Source organism: Sinocyclocheilus grahami, unplaced genomic scaffold (genome assembly GCF_001515645.1).
Source record: "Sinocyclocheilus grahami isolate Dianchi unplaced genomic scaffold, SAMN03320097.WGS_v1.1 scaffold535.1, whole genome shotgun sequence".
In the NCBI taxonomy this organism is placed as follows: Eukaryota; Metazoa; Chordata; class Actinopteri; order Cypriniformes; family Cyprinidae; genus Sinocyclocheilus; species Sinocyclocheilus grahami.
In genome coordinates this window covers 1,603,280-1,624,978 of record NW_015505714.1, presented here as the reverse complement: position 1 = coordinate 1,624,978, position 21,699 = coordinate 1,603,280, and the positions used below count along the sequence as shown (strand labels likewise).

Here is a 21,699-nt window from a genome sequence, read left to right as displayed (position 1 = left end):
CAAAATTTTTGTGATATTATCGCTAATATTCGATATATATTGCCCAGCCCTATAGTTAAGTATTAGTTAAGTTACTAGTTTTAAACTATTGACGTCACAATATATTCTTTGTTTCTTGTTTAGCTAACTAACATTAGCATTGTTTAATTAAGTACAAACACAGAACAAAAAGAGCAAAGCCAGTCAACTGCTACATTCTTGCTCACCAGACGTGAGGTTTCCCAAACCGTCATAATCCTAACCAACATACACACGAGAGGCTCTCTGAAATCACCAGGCTCACTTTATAGACCAAATCAAAGGCTCTCACAGGAGAACCTGTGGTTACCAAAGGCAGCTGCCCTGCAGGCAGGAAACACACTTTCACAGCATACAGGCCTCGGCTTCTTACTGAGGACCCAATTAACAAACCGCTGTTACACTAAGGAGACACCCACGCCGTGCTCTTCTGCAAATGTTTGCTACCATATTCGCACATTTCTTCAGGGCAGTAATCAGAAAATATGATGTCATTTCTTTTTGGAGTACTCCTATACCTGTTCCAAAGGCAAACAAGGCATTACAAACCTGTAATGAATGCAAAGTTCATGCAGCCTGTAAAACATGGTGTCAGCAACACCAAGGTCTATATAATACTTCATTTCAAAGCCATTTGCTTGGCTAGGACTGATTGTAAATGTAAACAAGTCAACCTGTACATAGGTTTTATACTAACCCTGGAGCTTATAAACATAGGAAAGGCTTGTTGGGAATGATTACCATAGCACCGGCAGGGCAGCCAGCTATTAGTGCACTGAGGGTCACATTCATGAGACACCCCAGAATACTGACACGGTTTTGTTTTTCAGATCTATCTTGAGAGCCGGTGTGCTAAGCTATGAGGTCAGTTTGTGCCACTCACAGAGAACTGATGCAGTGAGAAGGTCTCAAGACTTCTGATGAGCAAACAAATCCACTGCAGTGAGTTAAAAGGGCCCTCTAAACACCAGGGGACCCTAGACATATATATGGATACACAGTATGTGTCACAGCCAACACCGTAAAGCAATCGTTAAGTCATTCATTTTCAATGGGAGTGAGCGTTTTGAGGCGACATGAGTGTCAGTTACCAATGGTAATACAATAACATTGATCAACATGTGCAGCAAGCAAGGAGTGAATACCAATGGTAGTGAAATCAGTGGTGCTAATGTGATTTGCTGCCTAATACAACTGATCACTGCAGACGATTTCACAATATCACAATTAACAGTCAATTTTAGGACCAATAGCAGTCAAATTTCAAAATTCTCAATATAATTTCAGGTACCATAATTTCAATAGCATCGTGAGTCAAAAGTGCTACTAAACACACTCTTAGTAGTTAAATATTAAATGTAAATATTAACAAACTAAATAAAAAATATGACATGTAGTTTAGAGAATTTTCTAAATAAAGTCAATTAACATCTAAGTAAACAGATTTTTAAGATTCAATTACTCAAAAAAAAAACAGTTAAGTAAACATTCAGTAATAAAATTAAAAACAAACATTAAAAAAAGTTATAGAAAAAATAAAATGAAATAAATACATTTTGAATTTTATTTTTAAATTTGACAAATAAGTTTATTATTATTATTTAAAAAAAAAAATTAAAAAAAAGTTTGTGTCCAATTGAAACTACTAAAGTTGTATAGCCAAAACTGAAATTAGTGTTTGGTTAATAATAGACAGCAATAAGAGATTTCTGACAATGTTTACAACATACACATACAACTCTGAGCATTAGAAATCAGCCATCTGTCTCGGTATACAAAATTAAGTTGGCACCTAGTACTACTGATATTATATGACAACTGGTATCACTATAGTTTTAACAATTAAGCTGACTTCAGTTTACAAAAGTATCATACTTTTGATATTCATCTTAACAGCAGCCAAGCAAGAATATCAACCAGAAACCAAGAGTGACTTGGCGACCTCCTGCGATTGGATTGTGGTCAGCCTGGATGCCTCTTAATTCAGAAAATGTCAAAGTCTGGTTGGACTGCTAATGTTTTCTCATCCAGGTGGTGTACGGGTCACTTCCTGTTATTCTGGGACCCCAATGGGCTGATATGGGATAATGGGCTACTTCATGACAAACTCAGGCAAAGTTCCCTCAAGCAAAGTCCAATGTGGGAAGCCTTCTAAGCTGGCTGACATCAGGAGATTACAGGGTTCAAGACGGGATCAGGATCAATGAACAGGGACTTAAGTCTCAAGTAACACAAAAGTGTGCACAGAGCACTCAAGTATGGTGGCTTTAGGATGATGGAGTGCCCTTTTACTCAGTGCCTTGCTATAACCGGTTCAAATTCAGGGGCAGTGAGGGTATACTCGTGCATGACTATTGGCAGTAATCGCCACATAAACAGGCAATATGGTCAACGTGAATCTTTGTATAGTCTAGATTCACAATTGCATGTGCAAGCCACAGCTCTCAGGAGGGTTCGATTGGTGGATTTTGACTTAATTTGCCTTTACACGACAGGATACAGCTAGTTTCATTTGTTGATATAAAATCTGGAGGCCATATCCACTGTTGCCCCACCTACTGAACACAATCCCCATTGAGACAGCGTGAAAAGCGGTGATCCGTGTAAAATAAATACACTCCTCCTGAAAACACCAATAACGTTACAGTTCGTAACCCTGTGCCCTCCCACATTCCTTGGGCATTTCTCTGGTCCCAAAACTGTAATTTGACATCTGGGCAATATTAACGGAAACTGTGGCTAAACAGGCTTTTTTGTTCCATGAAGCAGTGATAATAAACACTGCTGATCTAGAGTAGGCTACTTTTAACCTTCATGCTCTATTAGTAAAGGAATAAAGGAACAGTTCAGTCCAGGATGAGCACTTTGATGTTCTTCACTTCACTTTTTATTCCTTTACAGGGACAGCTTTGGCCAAAAATGAAAATTCTTCAAAGTAGCTTTTCCAAACTCATGAATTTCTTCTGTGGAATACAAAAGGGAAAAAAGTTGATGCTGCATTTCCATAAAATGAACATGTAGCATCTGTCCATCTGTCAAAAAAGTTGTGCGCTGTATTCCAAGTCTTCTGAAGCCATATGACAGCAATAAATGAGGAAAAGATGATTTATATTTGCGGTGTTATTATTGAGCTTATAATGGTTCTTTTAAGCCACCTATAGTTTCATGAAATTTGTTTTTTAACATCCATGGAACCTTTTCATTTCACAAAAGATTCCTTGTGGAAAAAGTACAAATGTTCTTCACACTAGAAAAAAATGGTTATTTTAAAGGTGACATATCATGGAAATCTGACTTTTCCAGGTTTCAAGTGCTATAATCAGGTCCCTGGTGCATATACCAACCAAGGAAACGTGAAAAAGATTAACCCAGTAACTTTGTTTTGGTAAGCCTTTTTCTGCAAGCGTCTGAAAAAAGGAGCGTGTCTGATTTCGCTCCCTTGGTGTACCAACGGTGTACCAGCTCTAATGCCATGGCGAAAGTTTGAGCAAAACATGCTAACTGTTCTATCTTTGGCTGCACAGACGAGCACAGACCACTATTTACAGTCCCAGCCTCAGAGGAGACAAGAGAGCAGTGGATTTATTGATTTATTTAATGTATATTGCTGCTGCCACACAGATCTAAAATAAACATGCAATTCATTTCCCAGCTGTTTACCTTCACAGACATAACCGACTGTTTTTGTAACTCATGTGTGTTTTAACGTAAACTTGTGTGTGAATGAGAACTTAGTTTAGTACTCACATGCTGTGACAGCCACTTTCTGTCCGTGTGCTTCGGATGTGTGCTCTCAGAAAACCTAGTTTAAACTCATTACAGCACGATAAACATGATAATCAGAACCAAAACAAATGCTTTTTAGCAGGTACGAGCTGTAATGGCGCAGCTCTATTCTAGAAAAGGGGGCAGGGAGCAGCAGCTCATTTGCATTTAAAGAGACAGGCACGAAAAACTGCGTGTTTCTGCTTCCACTCAAAATAGGCATTTTCAAAATGATGTAATAAATAATCTGTGGAGTATTTTGAGCTGAAATTTCACATTCAGACACATTCTGGGGACACCAGAGACTAGGGCTGCACGATAAATCGCATGCGATATTTAATGCGCATCTTGCCAGTAAAGCCGGTTCTGTAACCAGCGGTAAATCTCCATCACGTGCGCTCTTTCACATGGAGCAGCATTAACTACACAGAGCCGTTGTTCACTGACAAGCTGCGCAAAATCACGATCATATTTTGCGCAGCTTGTCAGTAAAAAGGGGCATAATATGTCTCCTTTAAGAACTGTTCATTTAAACGTTCTTTAGGAAACCTAATGCATCATTGTGAAAACACACTTTTGGAACCTTTTTTTTTTTTAATGTTGGACTTTGACAGTACAACTGTATACAGTATTTGTCACTATAAATATGATTTCACTTCATGTAAAAAAAAAAGTGAAATACTGTGTCTAATATCTCCTTTTCTGTTCTACAGAAGAAATAAAATCATACGTGATTGGAACAAACTGAGGGTGAATAAATAATGGAAACTAGTTAATAGTAATAATTTTAAAACTTGCCAATTAAACAAACTATTATACAGAATTATATGTATTTGTAGCCACTGGAGAACTGGCCTTCAATCAGTTAAATATGATACAAATCAATTAATTGACATACTTGAGTTAATTCAGTTAAACTACAGTTTTAGAGCTCTGCTTATCCTAAAACATTCATGCAAGGTAACTGCTGACAAGCATAGGCATTTCATAGAGTTCAGAGGTCATGTCTGTCACCCTATAATCAGGATTCAATTTCTAATCAATCAGAGTCTAGAGGCCAAGAGAAAAGGATTCACCTAATTTACGAGGCTTGTGAAAGTACAAATGGCATTGGGTGTGATTGTAGCTCTGAATGATCTACAGCAGTGGTCCTGTTTTTGCTTCGGGACACAATTGTACATTCAACATCAAGTGGCGATTCAGTACCAAAATTATTTACAACACAAAATACAAATTTTTATGGGTTCATGCTCTCAGCGACAAATAATTCAATACACAAAACATTCTGTGGTCAGCACAAACCATGTTTATCCTCAATACAACAGAACCCGTATTTAAGTTTGTCTGGGTCATATTTTCTTTTACCTCTCATATTTATTTAATTATAATTAATTTTCGAGGGCATTCATGCCACACAACCAATCTATGTTGATTAGTTGCATTTTCCCTGTTGTCCGCAAACCATTATAATAGACCTGCGACTAGTTAAAAAAAACACTGGCCAAAAGAATTTAAACCTTTCAGAATGTGAAGCAATCTGAATGACCACATTACCAACTTACTGAAATCAAAGTTGAGCAACAAGCATACTGATGATACTACAGTGAAAGGTGAAGCTTGCTAATGTTTTAAGGAGAAGATATGTATACAGTCCGCCCACAGCACTGGTATATGCACAGCAGAGGGACTGTGAGCATGCCATGAGAGGCCTTGAAACAGACTACCACATACAGACATGGGTAAATGATATTCTTTGTGTGAACGCGAGGCATAGCGCTCGTAACAGAAATATTCATGGATTAGATATGGCTGGCAACAGTCTGTTTATAGAAACCACCAACCAAAATGTAAAGGTCTCACCAGGGGGGAGATTCCAGTTGTCTAAACCCTGACCTGTGTCTGTCTTTCAGAGTCAACACAGCTTTACTTGTATGACTGTTAAGGGTTTCAGTACTGCCAGAGTATTCAACTACTTACATAATGCAAAGATGTATTCGCCAATTAGTCAATAAGACAAAAGACACATTTAAAGACTCTCCATTTCTTGTTTACATGGCAACATTGTGCGTCAGCATTACGGTGTTCACCTGACACAATTACACCCAGGTTACTTGTGTCCGTTAAAAGATCGATCTCCACCCGGGTGTTCTGAAAGTAATTCGTAATGCCAGATCAAAAGCTGTATCATGTTCAAGCCATTTAAAATAACCTAACATTTGAAACCACTGGTAAATAACACTAATATTTGGTCAACTCAATTACGTAGTCACCAATCAAGAACCTATCATCAGCAATATCACGGATGGATCCAATTGTGACAATAGCTACGCGGAAATACCTGAACTGGTCTAGAGAGAGAGGGGGGAAGAAAAAAAAAATTAAAATCACACAACAATCTCTTTGGGTTCCTAGTGACAACAATTTTACTTGTGGAATTAAAAGTTCAGTTTGGTGCTTGTCCAAATTGGTGTAGCGTTGTTTGCTAATGGGCCCCTAATTTCCTTTCTGTACAAGGCTGCAGGCTGATTCATGCTGTCAAATCATTTGCACCAGGCTGAAATTGGTCTCTCCCCCTCGCTCACTCTCAACCCATCCCCCCCCCCTGAGTGGCCTACCGACCCAACAGTTCACCCCAGGTCAAAATATGGCTATCTACTCAAATTAAAATCTAAGACGTGTTAAAGACACAGATATCATTACAAAACCACACTCCTAATAAATGAATGTCATTGGTCTAAGCAGCAGTTCTGATGTTGATAGCTTTATTAGAGACCGGTAACGATGTCCACTGCCCTCGGATCTGGGATGAGCACATGCAATGGCAGAGTGCCTGAGGTGGCTGAGGAGGAGGAGGAGGGTTAGCCTAAACAGACACAGAGGGGCAGCTGGTCTTTCGGCTGCAGTAAATCATAGAGACTGAGCCCAAACCCAACCCCCACACCTCTCCAAAGAAAAAAAAAACATCCCTTGCAGCCCAGTGGCCCAAAAAACAAAGACAGGGACCTCTAGCAAGCAGCTGGTGAGAAGAGTAATCTCACATAGTTTCATCTGGGACCAAACGGCCACAGCGAGAAGTCACAAATATACTGAAATGAAAATACTAAAGGTGTGGTCACTGGCAAAATTTAATGGGGGAAAAGGGTTCATTGTCTATTGTCAATAGTGTATGAATCACAAGAGTCTTTCTGAGGGTCAAACCAGTGAGTTATCAAGACCAACTGAACCTGATGTGAAATGTGTGTATTGAAATCCTTTGCCCACACAGGAAATTTCCCCCAATTGAAATGACTGGATTTTGTAGGTAAAGGTGACCACAACTTAACTCACAGCTAACACTTTGTTAACCAATGATTGGGTTATTTCTTATAATGGTCACACAGGACCGGATCTTGTGCTCAACAGCTGGGCAGCTGTTCAATGATATAGAAATAAACAATATTTGACTTCTAAAGTCACTATTTGTCTATTCTATGCTTTACACATCGGCCACAATAATTTTTTCTTCATTATCTTCATAATAAATGATTCATCTTCATTAGCAAATCTTGAAATATGCAATTCATTGTGGTTCATTTGATTTAATCAATCAACCTCAGGTGATTAATTTAATAATATTTTAACCGATACCGATAGCTAGGTAGATACTGATAGAGGATTTTACCAATAGTTAGGTTGGACCACACTGGCGATACAAATTAATCAACCGAAACCTGAACGAAAACTAAAATAGTGCTTTACTGTTTTTTTAACAGTACTGATCCATACTTTGTAAACGAATACATGAATTGTCACTGAATAAAAATATTAATATTAATTATATATTGATCATTAAAGTTAGTTCATAGTTCATTAACTAATGTTAACAGAAGCAACTTTAAAATGTAAAAATGTATAAGTAAATGTTGAAATTAACACTAACAAGGAACAATACTTCTACAGAATTTATCAACCTTAGTTAATGTAACAAATGCATTAATGTGACCAGCTGGATGTTAACTAATGCAAATTCCAGTTGTCTAAACCCTGACCTGTGTCTGTCTTTCAGAGTCAACACAGCTTTACTTGTATGACTGTTAAGGGTTTCAGTACTGCCAGAGTATTCAACTACTTACATAATGCAAAGATGTATTCGCCAATTAGTCAATAAGACAAAAGACACATTTAAAGACTCTCCATTTCTTGTTTACATGGCAACATTGTGCGTCAGCATTACGGTGTTCACCTGACACAATTACACCCAGGTTACTTGTGTCCGTTAAAAGATCGATCTCCACCCGGGTGTTCTGAAAGTAATTCGTAATGCCAGATCAAAAGCTGTATCATGTTCAAGCCATTTAAAATAACCTAACATTTGAAACCACTGGTAAATAACACTAATATTTGGTCAACTCAATTACGTAGTCACCAATCAAGAACCTATCATCAGCAATATCACGGATGGATCCAATTGTGACAATAGCTACGCGGAAATACCTGAACTGGTCTAGAGAGAGAGGGGGGAAGAAAAAAAAAATTAAAATCACACAACAATCTCTTTGGGTTCCTAGTGACAACAATTTTACTTGTGGAATTAAAAGTTCAGTTTGGTGCTTGTCCAAATTGGTGTAGCGTTGTTTGCTAATGGGCCCCTAATTTCCTTTCTGTACAAGGCTGCAGGCTGATTCATGCTGTCAAATCATTTGCACCAGGCTGAAATTGGTCTCTCCCCCTCGCTCACTCTCAACCCATCCCCCCCCCCTGAGTGGCCTACCGACCCAACAGTTCACCCCAGGTCAAAATATGGCTATCTACTCAAATTAAAATCTAAGACGTGTTAAAGACACAGATATCATTACAAAACCACACTCCTAATAAATGAATGTCATTGGTCTAAGCAGCAGTTCTGATGTTGATAGCTTTATTAGAGACCGGTAACGATGTCCACTGCCCTCGGATCTGGGATGAGCACATGCAATGGCAGAGTGCCTGAGGTGGCTGAGGAGGAGGAGGAGGGTTAGCCTAAACAGACACAGAGGGGCAGCTGGTCTTTCGGCTGCAGTAAATCATAGAGACTGAGCCCAAACCCAACCCCCACACCTCTCCAAAGAAAAAAAAAACATCCCTTGCAGCCCAGTGGCCCAAAAAACAAAGACAGGGACCTCTAGCAAGCAGCTGGTGAGAAGAGTAATCTCACATAGTTTCATCTGGGACCAAACGGCCACAGCGAGAAGTCACAAATATACTGAAATGAAAATACTAAAGGTGTGGTGAAAAAAAAAACATCCCTTGCAGCCCAGTGGCCCAAAAAACAAAGACAGGGACCTCTAGCAAGCAGCTGGTGAGAAGAGTAATCTCACATAGTTTCATCTGGGACCAAACGGCCACAGCGAGAAGTCACAAATATACTGAAATGAAAATACTAAAGGTGTGGTCACTGGCAAAATTTAATGGGGGAAAAGGGTTCATTGTCTATTGTCAATAGTGTATGAATCACAAGAGTCTTTCTGAGGGTCAAACCAGTGAGTTATCAAGACCAACTGAACCTGATGTGAAATGTGTGTATTGAAATCCTTTGCCCACACAGGAAATTTCCCCCAATTGAAATGACTGGATTTTGTAGGTAAAGGTGACCACAACTTAACTCACAGCTAACACTTTGTTAACCAATGATTGGGTTATTTCTTATAATGGTCACACAGGACCGGATCTTGTGCTCAACAGCTGGGCAGCTGTTCAATGATATAGAAATAAACAATATTTGACTTCTAAAGTCACTATTTGTCTATTCTATGCTTTACACATCGGCCACAATAATTTTTTCTTCATTATCTTCATAATAAATGATTCATCTTCATTAGCAAATCTTGAAATATGCAATTCATTGTGGTTCATTTGATTTAATCAATCAACCTCAGGTGATTAATTTAATAATATTTTAACCGATACCGATAGCTAGGTAGATACTGATAGAGGATTTTACCAATAGTTAGGTTGGACCACACTGGCGATACAAATTAATCAACCGAAACCTGAACGAAAACTAAAATAGTGCTTTACTGTTTTTTTAACAGTACTGATCCATACTTTGTAAACGAATACATGAATTGTCACTGAATAAAAATATTAATATTAATTATATATTGATCATTAAAGTTAGTTCATAGTTCATTAACTAATGTTAACAGAAGCAACTTTAAAATGTAAAAATGTATAAGTAAATGTTGAAATTAACACTAACAAGGAACAATACTTCTACAGAATTTATCAACCTTAGTTAATGTAACAAATGCATTAATGTGACCAGCTGGATGTTAACTAATGCAAATAGATGGTAACAATCGTGACGTTAAAAGTTTGGGTCGGACTTGCGTGTGTTTTGGTCACATTGTTTTAACTGCTTGAGGTAATACTAATGTTCGCGTCCTCTCAGCCTCGAAGGCAAACTGGTGAACTTTCTCTACTAATTCAACATCTAATCAACATATTCTCATACTGCAGTTCTCGCACTGTCTAATGACAGCGGAACTTCTCAGTTGCTCCAGCAACAGATGAAACCCGGAAAAACTATCTGCATGGATTTTTGACGATAGCCGATAGTTCCGGCAATCAACTGCACACCACTCATATTCACATACTGATAAGACAGTCCCTGAAATGCACAGTAGCTAGAGTACTAAAAGGAAGTAAAACCACATTTAGGGACTTTTTTACGTGTTCTGACAGTCTCCTACACACAGAGGTTGCTTATATTTGACTGCTCAACTGCCCACATTTCACCATCGACACTCCCCCAATGACAAACAGCTTGTTATAAATATCTCACATCAAGAGGCTGAGGGAGTCACCTATCGACTTCAGCGAGAGATGCCAAATTAATTTTGCGGTGGATACACTGGACCGGCTCCTAATGATTACGGTCTCGTATTAAAGGATGACTCAATGGGAGCTGGGTAATGAAGCTTTCGGAGCAGGGCTTGTGTGACAGACAGATAAGAGAGTGGCCAATGCCATTAGTACATAAAAACCAGCAGCCAACAGGAGGGCCGGGGTTTGGACACTCTTAAAAGGAGCTTCCTTATCACACCTCGCAGATACTTAAATGGAATTAAAGCTGAATTCAGCTTGCGCCGATGATGAGATAGTCGGACGTATAGCTGAAAGAAGGTGACGCTGGCAGTAATCCAAGGAAAACCAAACAACACGCCAGTTTATTCGAGTCTATATTTCGTTTGATGTGATTACTGTTGACTGTACATCACTGGCAAGTATGGTTTGGACACATGGGCCAAAAGAAAATATGATACATATGTCAGTTGGACCAGTCCGTGGCAGTAGATCACTAGGTGACTCTTGAGAAATCTTGGATTTCAAATCCAAACATTGTCACTGGAAATGCTTTTTCAGCATTGCAATTCTTTTTTTTTTTACACAGCACAGTAATACAATCTTTCACAGACATGTTTAAACACAACAAATATAAGCAACACATTATTCAGTGCATTTTAATTTTGCATTTACTTCTAGATTTATATATTAAGTTGCTCAAGCAAGTGGCAAAACATTTAAACTACTTTTCTTACGTTATCACAAACTTACCATTGACAGAAATAGTCAGCTCTACTGCCTTTCCTTTTGCGCTTGAATCTTTATTACCATCTAAAGTGCCATCTATTATTGCCTTGTTTATCTAAAAGTGCTCTTTCCCTTTAAACCTAGCCAAAAAGCCATGTGTTGACTGTGAAACACAGTAGGCTTTAATAATATGCATTTATGATGTAATTACTAAATTTTCGTGTCAATCCATGTTCATATTTACTGCAAACAATGCCGTCTCTTTAATTCAGCGCTTGCAGCGCAGCAATAGACTCGGTGCGGAAACGATCTCTGCACTTCTGCAGTGCAGACACACCGCTCCTGAACGCACTGCCGGGCCGCAGCTGTGTGCAGTGAACGCTTTAATCCGTTAACATGAGCGTGGAAAAAATACGCACCACGTATGCACTGCAAACGGAATAATGTGAACTTGGCATTATGTGTGTGCGCTGCGAGTGTGCATGAGCGCACGGTCTCCAGGAGAGCGTGCGAGCGCTGAATTATTAAACGCTGGCAAGAATTAAAAAGTAATGCAATTTATAAACTTTAGTGACGATGTGACACTGCCTCGATTGTACAAGTGGCACTTCCTGTGTCAACTGTGCAGCTCGCTTATAGACAGACGTGATGTGTGGTGATTTGAAGCCATTTGCGTATTTTGAGAGAGAAAGAGAGCGCACGCGCAAGTGGTGACTCACTCACGCTGTTTGTGAAATTAAGTCTCAAACGAGGTTTTCAAATTATTTTATAAGTTATTTAATGAAGAAATGTGTGTGTGTGTGTATATATATATATATATAAATATATGTATGTATGTATATATATATATATATATATATATATATGTGTGTGTGTGTGTGTATATATATATATATAAAAAATATTAACATTATTTTATATATATATTTAAATATATTTATAATGTCTTAAATGTCTATAAATCAATAGATTTATGTTGTCATTTATATTTTTATTTTATATTGTCAAGTCCTAGCTAACGGAAAGAACAATTTTATGAGTGCATCTGCACAAAATGCGAGCACAAAGATGATACTATAGATGCTTTTCAATGAAACAAAGTTGTTTAAATCAGAATTTGGTTTTATTGAGAACACAGTCTTGGGTTGTGCTCTAATTGCTTTTAAAGGTACAAGAAGTCATTTTCAATGTCAGTTTTATTTTATATATAATATTAGACTGTAATTTTTAAATTTTATTTTATTTTTTAATTTCTTATTTTTATTTATTTAGACAAGTATAGTATAAATTACATTTCATTATTCATTTTAATATCAGTCATTTATTGGATAACGACCATAATTGTTATTTTCATGACTTAGAACCCTTTATTGAGGACCTTCTGTGGAGGAAATGACTGGGGATAATACTTCTGAAAAAAGTAGCCGATCACTATTCTCATCCAGAAACATTTGTACTAGCCTTTTAAATTTGTTCGCAGCATTTCAGCAAAATGTGCATTCAAACTAAATGTTTTTCCTCAAAGTTTGGTAAAAAGCAAAAAAATAATAAATTTGCCATTTGCGAAACCTTTCGTTTAAGTCTTAATGGAAACACCAAACACAACGTGTCCTGACCTCTGCATATTCAGACGCCTAACTGCACATCCAGACTCTGTGCTTTTACAACGCCAGCGAGAAGGCTGCAATCTGTTTCTGGCTGCGTGGTCACACTATTGTGTGGGTGCAGAAAAGTTCTGTTGCATTAAACTAATTTTCCAGCAACGCAGCCCACGACAACACTTAAAGTGTAAAACAGGTCATCAAGTGGAGTGTTTGGAAGAGGAGGTCTAATCCATACGAGTTAATTCATCAGAGTGCCCGGCTTGTCTAAACTGCCATTGCCCTGGCGTTCTGATTACATTAGCAGGGGGAAAAAAGGTTGTTGTCACGAATGGAAGATGCAGCGAGCAGCTGTCGCTGTCCGAGAGGGCTGATGTAAGCCCCTATTCTCAGCGAGTCCGGGCCGGTTTCAATAACGCACTAACCCCTGACCCCACTCTGTTTGTAAGTGAGAGATGAGAAGAGGTGCTGGGCTTGACGCCTAAGCTCCAAACAGCAAGGACAGAATGGGATTTGGTGGCTCTAAATGAGGAGTTTGTGGCACTGTCGCTTCTCAAAGTGAATGGGATTCCATCTGTAGTGTGTGTTTGGGGGATGGGTGGTTGCTTTTCTTTGCTTTTTTGAAGCCGTTTTCTATAGACACGGCAGCACATTCGACGGTGGCGTGAGGCCACCTCTTCTGTTCTTCCTTCTGCCCCTTTTGACCCTCTGTCTGTGGTCAATGTGGAGATTGCCAGAAAGAGACAGCTGCACTCCAGGCTTCCCGCCTCAGTTCCCTGTTGCTCTTTGAGCCTTTTCTGTTTTCCATTGATTTCTCCATCGCCCTCTCCACTGTGTGTATCAGCCGCTTTACAAAATTTCTGCTATGTGGGGTGGACGAGGGCTAAGTTTCCCAGCCCGAAAATAAGAGAAATTCAAAACCCTTGGCTTTGGCTTTATGGCAACATTGTCCTTCTTCTCCAGGCAAAGAGAAATCCCTGGGGAAATCAGATAACATGCAGCCACATACAAAATTCAAGGCAGATAATCAAACCATCAATTGCTGGGATCAAGTCAAATGCATTTGGCAGATGTGGATGGGCTTTTAAATGCACATCACACGAAACAGCAGGAGCTGGTCTTCCATTACACTACAAATAATTCATACCCTAAGATATTACTGTAAAGATTAAAAGATATGAGAAATTCCACACGAAACGCGATCAATTTGAGCCTGCGGTGTGTTTGCTGAAAGATGCTGATGCTGGCAGTTCCTTCTCTGATTCAGCAAGCACAGATTTTTCTCCCTAATTATGGTCAAATTACAGACTCTGGCTGCAGGATCACCAGCCTCTCCTCCCATTCTCTTCCACAGTCCTTCATTCTTTTGAGAGGACGGGGAAAATGCGACATATCTGTTTTGAAAACTTGATGGAGCACGCTGTGGTGAGCTGAAAGTGTTTACTAAAAGGAGCCATTTTAGCGTCTCACATTTTCATGAACTCACACAATTTGGCAGAATCCTCTGCAGCTGCCTTTGCAAAAAAAAGTAGCCGACTGTAACAGAATCACGATACACTGATGGTATCAAATGGCTGATTAACATTTTCATGTACTATGGTCTTTACTAAGGATAAGTCGGTTGTCCTAGCTTTGTTTTTTTTGGGATATTTTAATTTTTAATTAGCAAACTGACAACATACTATGATTTGCACTGTTGTGTTTCTCAATTCAAGCACTACAGCTACAGTTATACCAAACCCATAAGACTTTTGTTCATCTTCGAAACACAGATATCTTTAATGAAAAAAGATGTTTTATAATATCCTGAGAGGTCTTTGTCCCTTGAAAGTGCATTCTACCAAAACTTTCACACTAAAAAAAAAATTTAAAAATCATAAATAGACTGTAAAAAGAAATCTGTATGAATCAAGCAGTTTAATCCAATGCTGCATCTGAAATAGCATACTTCCCTACTATATAGCAGGAGAAAAACAGTATGTGAGGTGAGTAGTATGTCAGAAGAGGAGCTCAGCTGTACTTGAGAGAACAAACCTCACTGGTTCAAGCGGTAGTTCAAACAAGCTTGCATGACACAAGAATAAACCTGATTAGTTCTTGCATGTCAAGAAAGTGCATTTGAGCTTCTGTTTACCATTTGATGCACTATGTGCGTTGATCAATGTTTATATGTGAATAATAGCCTAAATTAAATAAGTTCATCATATAAAGTAGGGATGCACGATAAATCACATTTGATATTTTATCAGTAAAGCCGGTTCTGTAATCAGCGGTAAATTGAGCAGCATTAACTACACAGAGCCATTGTTCACTGACGTCAGTGAACAACGGCTCTGTGTAGTTAATGCTGCTCAATGTGAAAGCCCGCAGGTGATGGAGATTTACCGCTGATTACAGAACCGGCTTTACTGATAAAATATCGCATGCGATTTATCGTGCAGCCCTAATATAAAGTGACCATGTCTCTTCAGAAGACCTGGAAAAAAATGCTGGGTTAATAGGGATTTCTAATGCATCTCGTTATGAACATATTGAAATGTCTGAAGCATTTTAGGGGAATGGGCTTTCAATGGGGGAACAGATATCTCTCAGACAATTTATTTCAAATCTGAATTAAAAGATTAGGAGTGATTTGGATAGATTTGGAGTGACATGATAGTTCAGTTTTGGTGAATTAACCTTTTAGCTTTTTTAAATGATTTGTGCTTCGTTGTGGAACAATGTGAAATGCACCTGATCAGGATCAGATGAACTCAAAACCAGCCTAATTATACGGGTCTACCTTGTGACCTAGGAACTCAGCAACTGGTTGATTTTGAAAAGTCGTTTGGCACATCCCTATAGCATTTACATTGTACTCCAAGAGACTTAAAAAAGAACAGCAAAAGACTATCATGATACCATGCCCAAAAACATTCTGCTCATACCATTCTGTTATCCCAAATCAAAAATTGTGTGTTATCTGGCATATTCAAAACAGACCCTTTACACTGAATAAGATATCTGGATCACATGTAAGTCAATGAACTCGCTAAATGCCACAAAAGGTTAATGACTAGCTGTTACGTTACTCAACGGCACACACTGGACACACTTCATCTGACAAGCAGCCAAGAAGCTGACAGCCCAGAAAAAGCAACTGTGTCATCTAGGCCCAGCACAAATGTGATTTCTTTTAAAGAGAAAGCACAGACTTCAAATAATGTGTGAATTATTCAATAAAAAGGCCACGCCAAACTGAATCTTTGAACTGGAAAGCTATAATTGGCATGATAAAATAATATAATTGGCATGATAAAAATACTCTAAGTGGTTAGTTATAGTAGTTTCCAAAGCTAGCTTAAGGTCCTTAGTAAGATGTCATAGTTAACTTGACACAAACAAGGCTGGGAGGGACAGAAGTACAACCCGCTCACAGAGATATAGAACTCAAAATGTTTACAAATTTGCACAAGAATTTCAACTAACGAGCGATTTTTACAGAAATTTGTTCTTCTCATATCGTACTCTCATGGGTCACATCTATTTTTTTTTTGTCCATTAGAAATGTGTGGAAGTACCAAAGTCAGTTTCTGTCACTGAGTAAAAAGGTAATTGTGACCAGTGGCGGCTCGTCAGGGGAGGCACAGCTTCCCTAAAATTTTAAGAGGACGATTTAATGTTAATAAAATTCACAATTCATTTCAGTTCATGTCTCAGAATGTTTATTTTTTGTTTGTAATTTCACAGATGTAATACCATAACATGTTAATGATGTTGGAAAGTGCCGCTTTTCTATCGCGAATGTGCCAAATCTGCTGATGTAATTATAACCGCTAGGTGATAGAGAAGGGTAGGGGGAGGCCGGGGGAGAGCTGAGCTCTCGTGCCTCCATTGGTAAAAAAAAATTAGCCAATCACCATCGAGTGTTCACTTTCAGCGCTGAGGAGTGATGAGAAAAGAAACTTGGCAAGGGAGGCTAGCCTCCCTTCTGATATCAACCAATCATTATAGAGGCGTAAATTACGTGATATTAGTTTGAACATCTGCCGCTGCACTAATAATGTACCAAGTACTTATGATGAGTAGCGATATTGAATATTTGATCGCCAACAGATTTACCAAGCTGTCATTCAAACAGTATATATACAAATTTAGGATATATATATATAATATTATATCCTTTACATTTTCTGACTAAAAGCAACAAAAAAGCCATTTTAAAGTGGTTAAGCAAATAATAATAATCGGCAGGGATCCCAGACCAATACAATTAGTGTGCCTTCTCTATTTTAAAACCCACGAGCCGCCACTGATTGTGTAAAAACTCACTAATTTTATATCCTGCAATTCAGACTTTCTTTCCCAGAATTTCTGAACTTATTTCTTGAAATTCCAGACTTTTTTTCTGAATTCTCTATTCATATTGAAGAAACGTCTAATTCTGTGGACGAAAGAATCAGTCTGTATCACAAAAAACATCCGTTCAAGAAATGTTTCTAATGTACATTACATTCATATTCATATTAATGCACAAATCACATTTTACATTCACAAAATGAATATTTTGTTCACGCAAAAACAGCTATTTTATAAAGGCACTTCCAAAGAAAAGATATTTCAGTATTTCATCAGCAGCCAATGGCTTGATTTCACTGCCATGAAATTCAATATGGCAACTACTCTGACTAAGGTCCGTACTGTCTAGAGCCGTGATAACACGATAATCAACACAAGAGAGTGATCACATGACACAAGAAAACAACAGCATTCCTAAACACTGACGGTGACACTAACCCTTTTTCTGAGGGGTCCTTTATCTTCCTCCTTCCCTCCCCTGGCACTCCTGGCATGCTTGCCGGTCTTCTGCTCTCCTGGCTGCTTGATGGTGATGCGGATCTCAGGAGGACAGATGTAGTTCTCCAGGTTCTTAGGAGGCTTCTTGGCCCTCTTGGTCGTTTGTATCTTCAACTTCAAGCTGCCTTCAGAGAAACTGGCCTCCTTGATGGAGAATTCCTGCTCCTCCAGCCCATCTCCCTGCCCCCATCTCTCACTGTCCGCATTAGAAGTGACATCGATGTCCTTCCCCAGACCGAGGTCTTCGTCCTCTTCATGGTCCTGTTGCTCTCCAGGTAAAGGGAGGCTCTTTATTGGACTGGCAAGGAGACCCACCTCACTGAGATCTGCTCTGTTGATGGTGGTAACAGTGGAGAAGAACTCCTCGTTTCCTTTGGGCTGGGCCGTCCGAGTAAGGTCTCTTTGCTCCATTGACAATCTTGAAGCTTAGTCCAAGAATCAGGAAGACCCAAAAAGGGCAGAGGGACCCACGGTCCAGGTGATTGAGTTTAATCAGAGAGGGATGTGATGGCTTTTGGCTCTACTGCTCCCGAAATCTTATAAATCTCGCTAAGATGGAGTTTTTCCCAGATGAAACTGAAAGTAGAGTAAAAAACAACAAATTATTAGTTGATTAAATCTATAGACACATGCACACATGTTCAGACATGCCAAAAAGAAATTATAAAAAAAAAAATAATAAAAAATTTTTTTTTAACCACATCACATTCTCTTACATGTTCCAAGTAGACATGATACGATAAAGCGTCAAGGCTAAACCCCATTTCATTCAAGATTAATCCGAGTATTTGTCGTCCCAACCAGCCGCAACAAGCATTGAGCTACAAGACGTTTTGTTAACACTTGGTTTCTATTTCTGTTATGTTTCTGTGTAGGGTAGCTCCGCCCCCAGACAGATTTTTTACATTTTCAGACATTATAACACTGCAATGCCTAAATTCAAATTCAAATCACTGATTTTAGTTTTTACATTTTAGACACAATAGTACAAAATTTTAATATCAGAATTTATCAGTTATTGGCCATTACATGAAAATAATTTACGGCATACTGACTGAATTTAAATATAATTTTTAAAAACTTCAGTACATCAGACCCGGTGTAGTGATTAAATTCGGGATGTTCATTTCGGTTATTTTTCCTAACCGACAACCGATGCTTGTTAACCGACAAGATTATTTTAAATTAGAATTGAATTAAATGCTGCAATATCTATTGCTATTGCAATTGCTATTGACGAGCAAACCGCAGAGGAATGCAAGAACCGCAGCAACCGCGATTTTTGCGTGTTTCATTTTTTCGTAAGGTTATGCCCTTCTCTGATTGTATTAATCGGTCAAAATTCTTACCATCGGTTAAGCGGTTAAATGGTTAAAATGAACATCCCTAGATTAAATACTTCCTCAGTACCGTAAATCCTATTTAAGAGGGCAAGGTGAATTACTGAACAAGACAAATGTGTCTTTGTTAAACCACCAATTAATCAGGATTGGGGTTTAAGCACACAGTCTTCAACCTGAAACAGTTGTACCGCTGGCTCAAGGCACCATAATTACATTGCTGACCAACTCATTTGCTTTAGTGGTCAGTGGAGTAAGCGTAGTCACGGTGTGAAAGTCAACAAATGAGGCCTCTGGCCCAGAGATAAACCCTTTCCAGACATCAAACAGACCACAACCTGAGCGACCACAGACCTGGAAAAGGCCAATTAGGGTTGCATATAACACCTCCGCAACACACATATAGCATCAAATTGAGTATTGAATGAATTTAGCAGAATTTTTTTGGGATACCGCCATTAAACATATAATTCCAATTATATCGGTAACACTTTACAATAAGGTTCATTAGTTAACATGAACTAAGAATGAGCAATACTTCTACAGCATTTATTAATCGTATGTTAATTTCAACATTTACTAATGCATTATTAAAATCAAAAGTTGTGCTTGTTCAAATTAGTTAATGCACTGTGAATTAACATGAACTAACAATGAACAACTGTATTTTCATTAACTAACATCAGCAAAGTTTGATGAAACCTTATTGTAGTCCAAACAAACCACGGCTAACAAAAGCCATCAACTGGGTCTGAAAATCATTCTAAAAAGCGTTCTGATTGGATCAGACTGACGACATAAGGATGTTATGTCATTCTTATGTCAATGCCTGGTCACACACAGTAGATAAGCCTGACAAAACAAAGTTGACAATAACCAGAACGGTGGACGGTGGCAAATCTTTGAAATAAGCAGTTTCTATTTCGGAGGGGAGTTCAACACAAGCGTCAGACGCATGATGTCAGTATTGATGTATACGGACTGAGGGTTTGGAGCATTGAGCTCAGTCTCTCATCTGCTGTTGGCTTGTTGTCAGACAGAGCTCAGTGTCATTTACCCTTTCAACTGGCAGACAGGTGACAGATGAGAGGCTACTGAAAACAACGGCAGCTATCACAAGACTGCCTGGATCCACGCTAGACTAAACAGCTCTATCTATCCATCATATCATGACAGTCAAAATGGCATGATTCTCATTCCAGCCCATGCGGACTCAAACACAGCCATTCACAAATCCTCAATGAAACCCAGTTGTTTATATCTTACTTGTCTATTCCTCTGAATAGTGTCCCTATGCATCTTGGGTGTTCTAGCTATTTGGCAAGCCGACTAAAAATGTGACGTAACGCCACAGTGACCACATACACACTGCAGCTAAAAATGGTTGTCGCTCCTTATTTAAGGGCTTAATCCTGTTCTGCACAAAAACACGGTTCAGTTTGGAAGCCTGTGACTGCCTCAAAGTGAAAAATATAAAAGGGTAATTGTGTCTTCATAACTTGTAGTTATAAGTTTATTTCTCATAATCATGAATTTACACAGTATCTTACCATTTTGACTGTATATTTCTTGTAATTGTGACTACATTTCACTTAATTGCAACTTTATTTCTTACAATTGTGAACGTAGGCTATATCTCACAATCGCCACTTCATTTCGCATAATAGTTATTCCTCATAATTATGACTATTTCTCATAACTGAATTTATACAGTATCTTACAATTTTGAATGCGCATATCCTAACTGGCACTAGGGCTGAACGATTTTGGAAAATAATCTAATTGCGATTTTTTTTTTTTACCAATATTGCGATTGTAATTTAATATGCAATAATTTTTTTAAGCTCTTTAAAGTTCTGTATTATTCAACAAAGATAAACTATAAATCATTGTATAGTATGACCAACACAATATTAGATAGATTAAACATAAATGTTCTTTTCTGTAGGCCAGGCCTATATGTTACGATGAAATTAGGTGATGCATGAATTGATATAAATGACATTTTTATTGACAGTATATTGTTGACTGATTTGTTGAACTTCCAACCTTGTAAGCATGTAATAATTATGACAACATAAAGCACTGACAAATAAGCCTGGTGTAAACATTAATATGAAAGTCAGTAACAAATCACACAAACTTAAGTAGATTGCAGAAATATAAACCCAAATCTGTTGCTTTACCACACTAGGTAATTCAAAGTCACTGTAATAAACATATGTAAACGTGGACTGCACTTTTTAAACACTATCTGTTAACTTTAGACCAGTGGTTCTCAATTGGTATACCAGTGGTCGTGCCCCCCTTTAAACCTATAAGAAACCCCCCCCTTCCCGAATCCCCATCCCACCTCAGACTACCAAATAATTTCACTAAACATTATGAAAAATTTGTTTTTTTAATTTAAAAAACCTACAGGGAAAAAAAAAACACCTGCATCACTTGAAACATTGAAAAAAATAGCACAGAATAACATTATTATTATTCTCTCTGTTATTTATTTATTTAATTTTTGTGGGTTTCATGCTGTCCGCTAAGGCATAGGACACACACAGGCTTTCCTCCTCACCAACGACATTAAACAC

At 38.3% G+C, this 21,699-nt stretch overlaps 1 protein-coding gene across 1 annotated transcript in view; it reads right to left on the bottom strand.

The window, feature by feature from the left end:
* LOC107555500 (SET-binding protein-like) overlaps window positions 1-21,699 on the bottom strand; it is an 89,021-nt gene that overhangs the window by 34,987 nt on the left and 32,335 nt on the right. Inside the window, exon 2 of the mRNA XM_016238324.1 lies at window positions 17,712-18,347. Within this exon, the coding sequence (XP_016093810.1) occupies window positions 17,712-18,182 (471 nt within the window). The 5' untranslated portion in view covers window positions 18,183-18,347. The remainder of the gene's footprint in view (window positions 1-17,711; window positions 18,348-21,699) is intronic.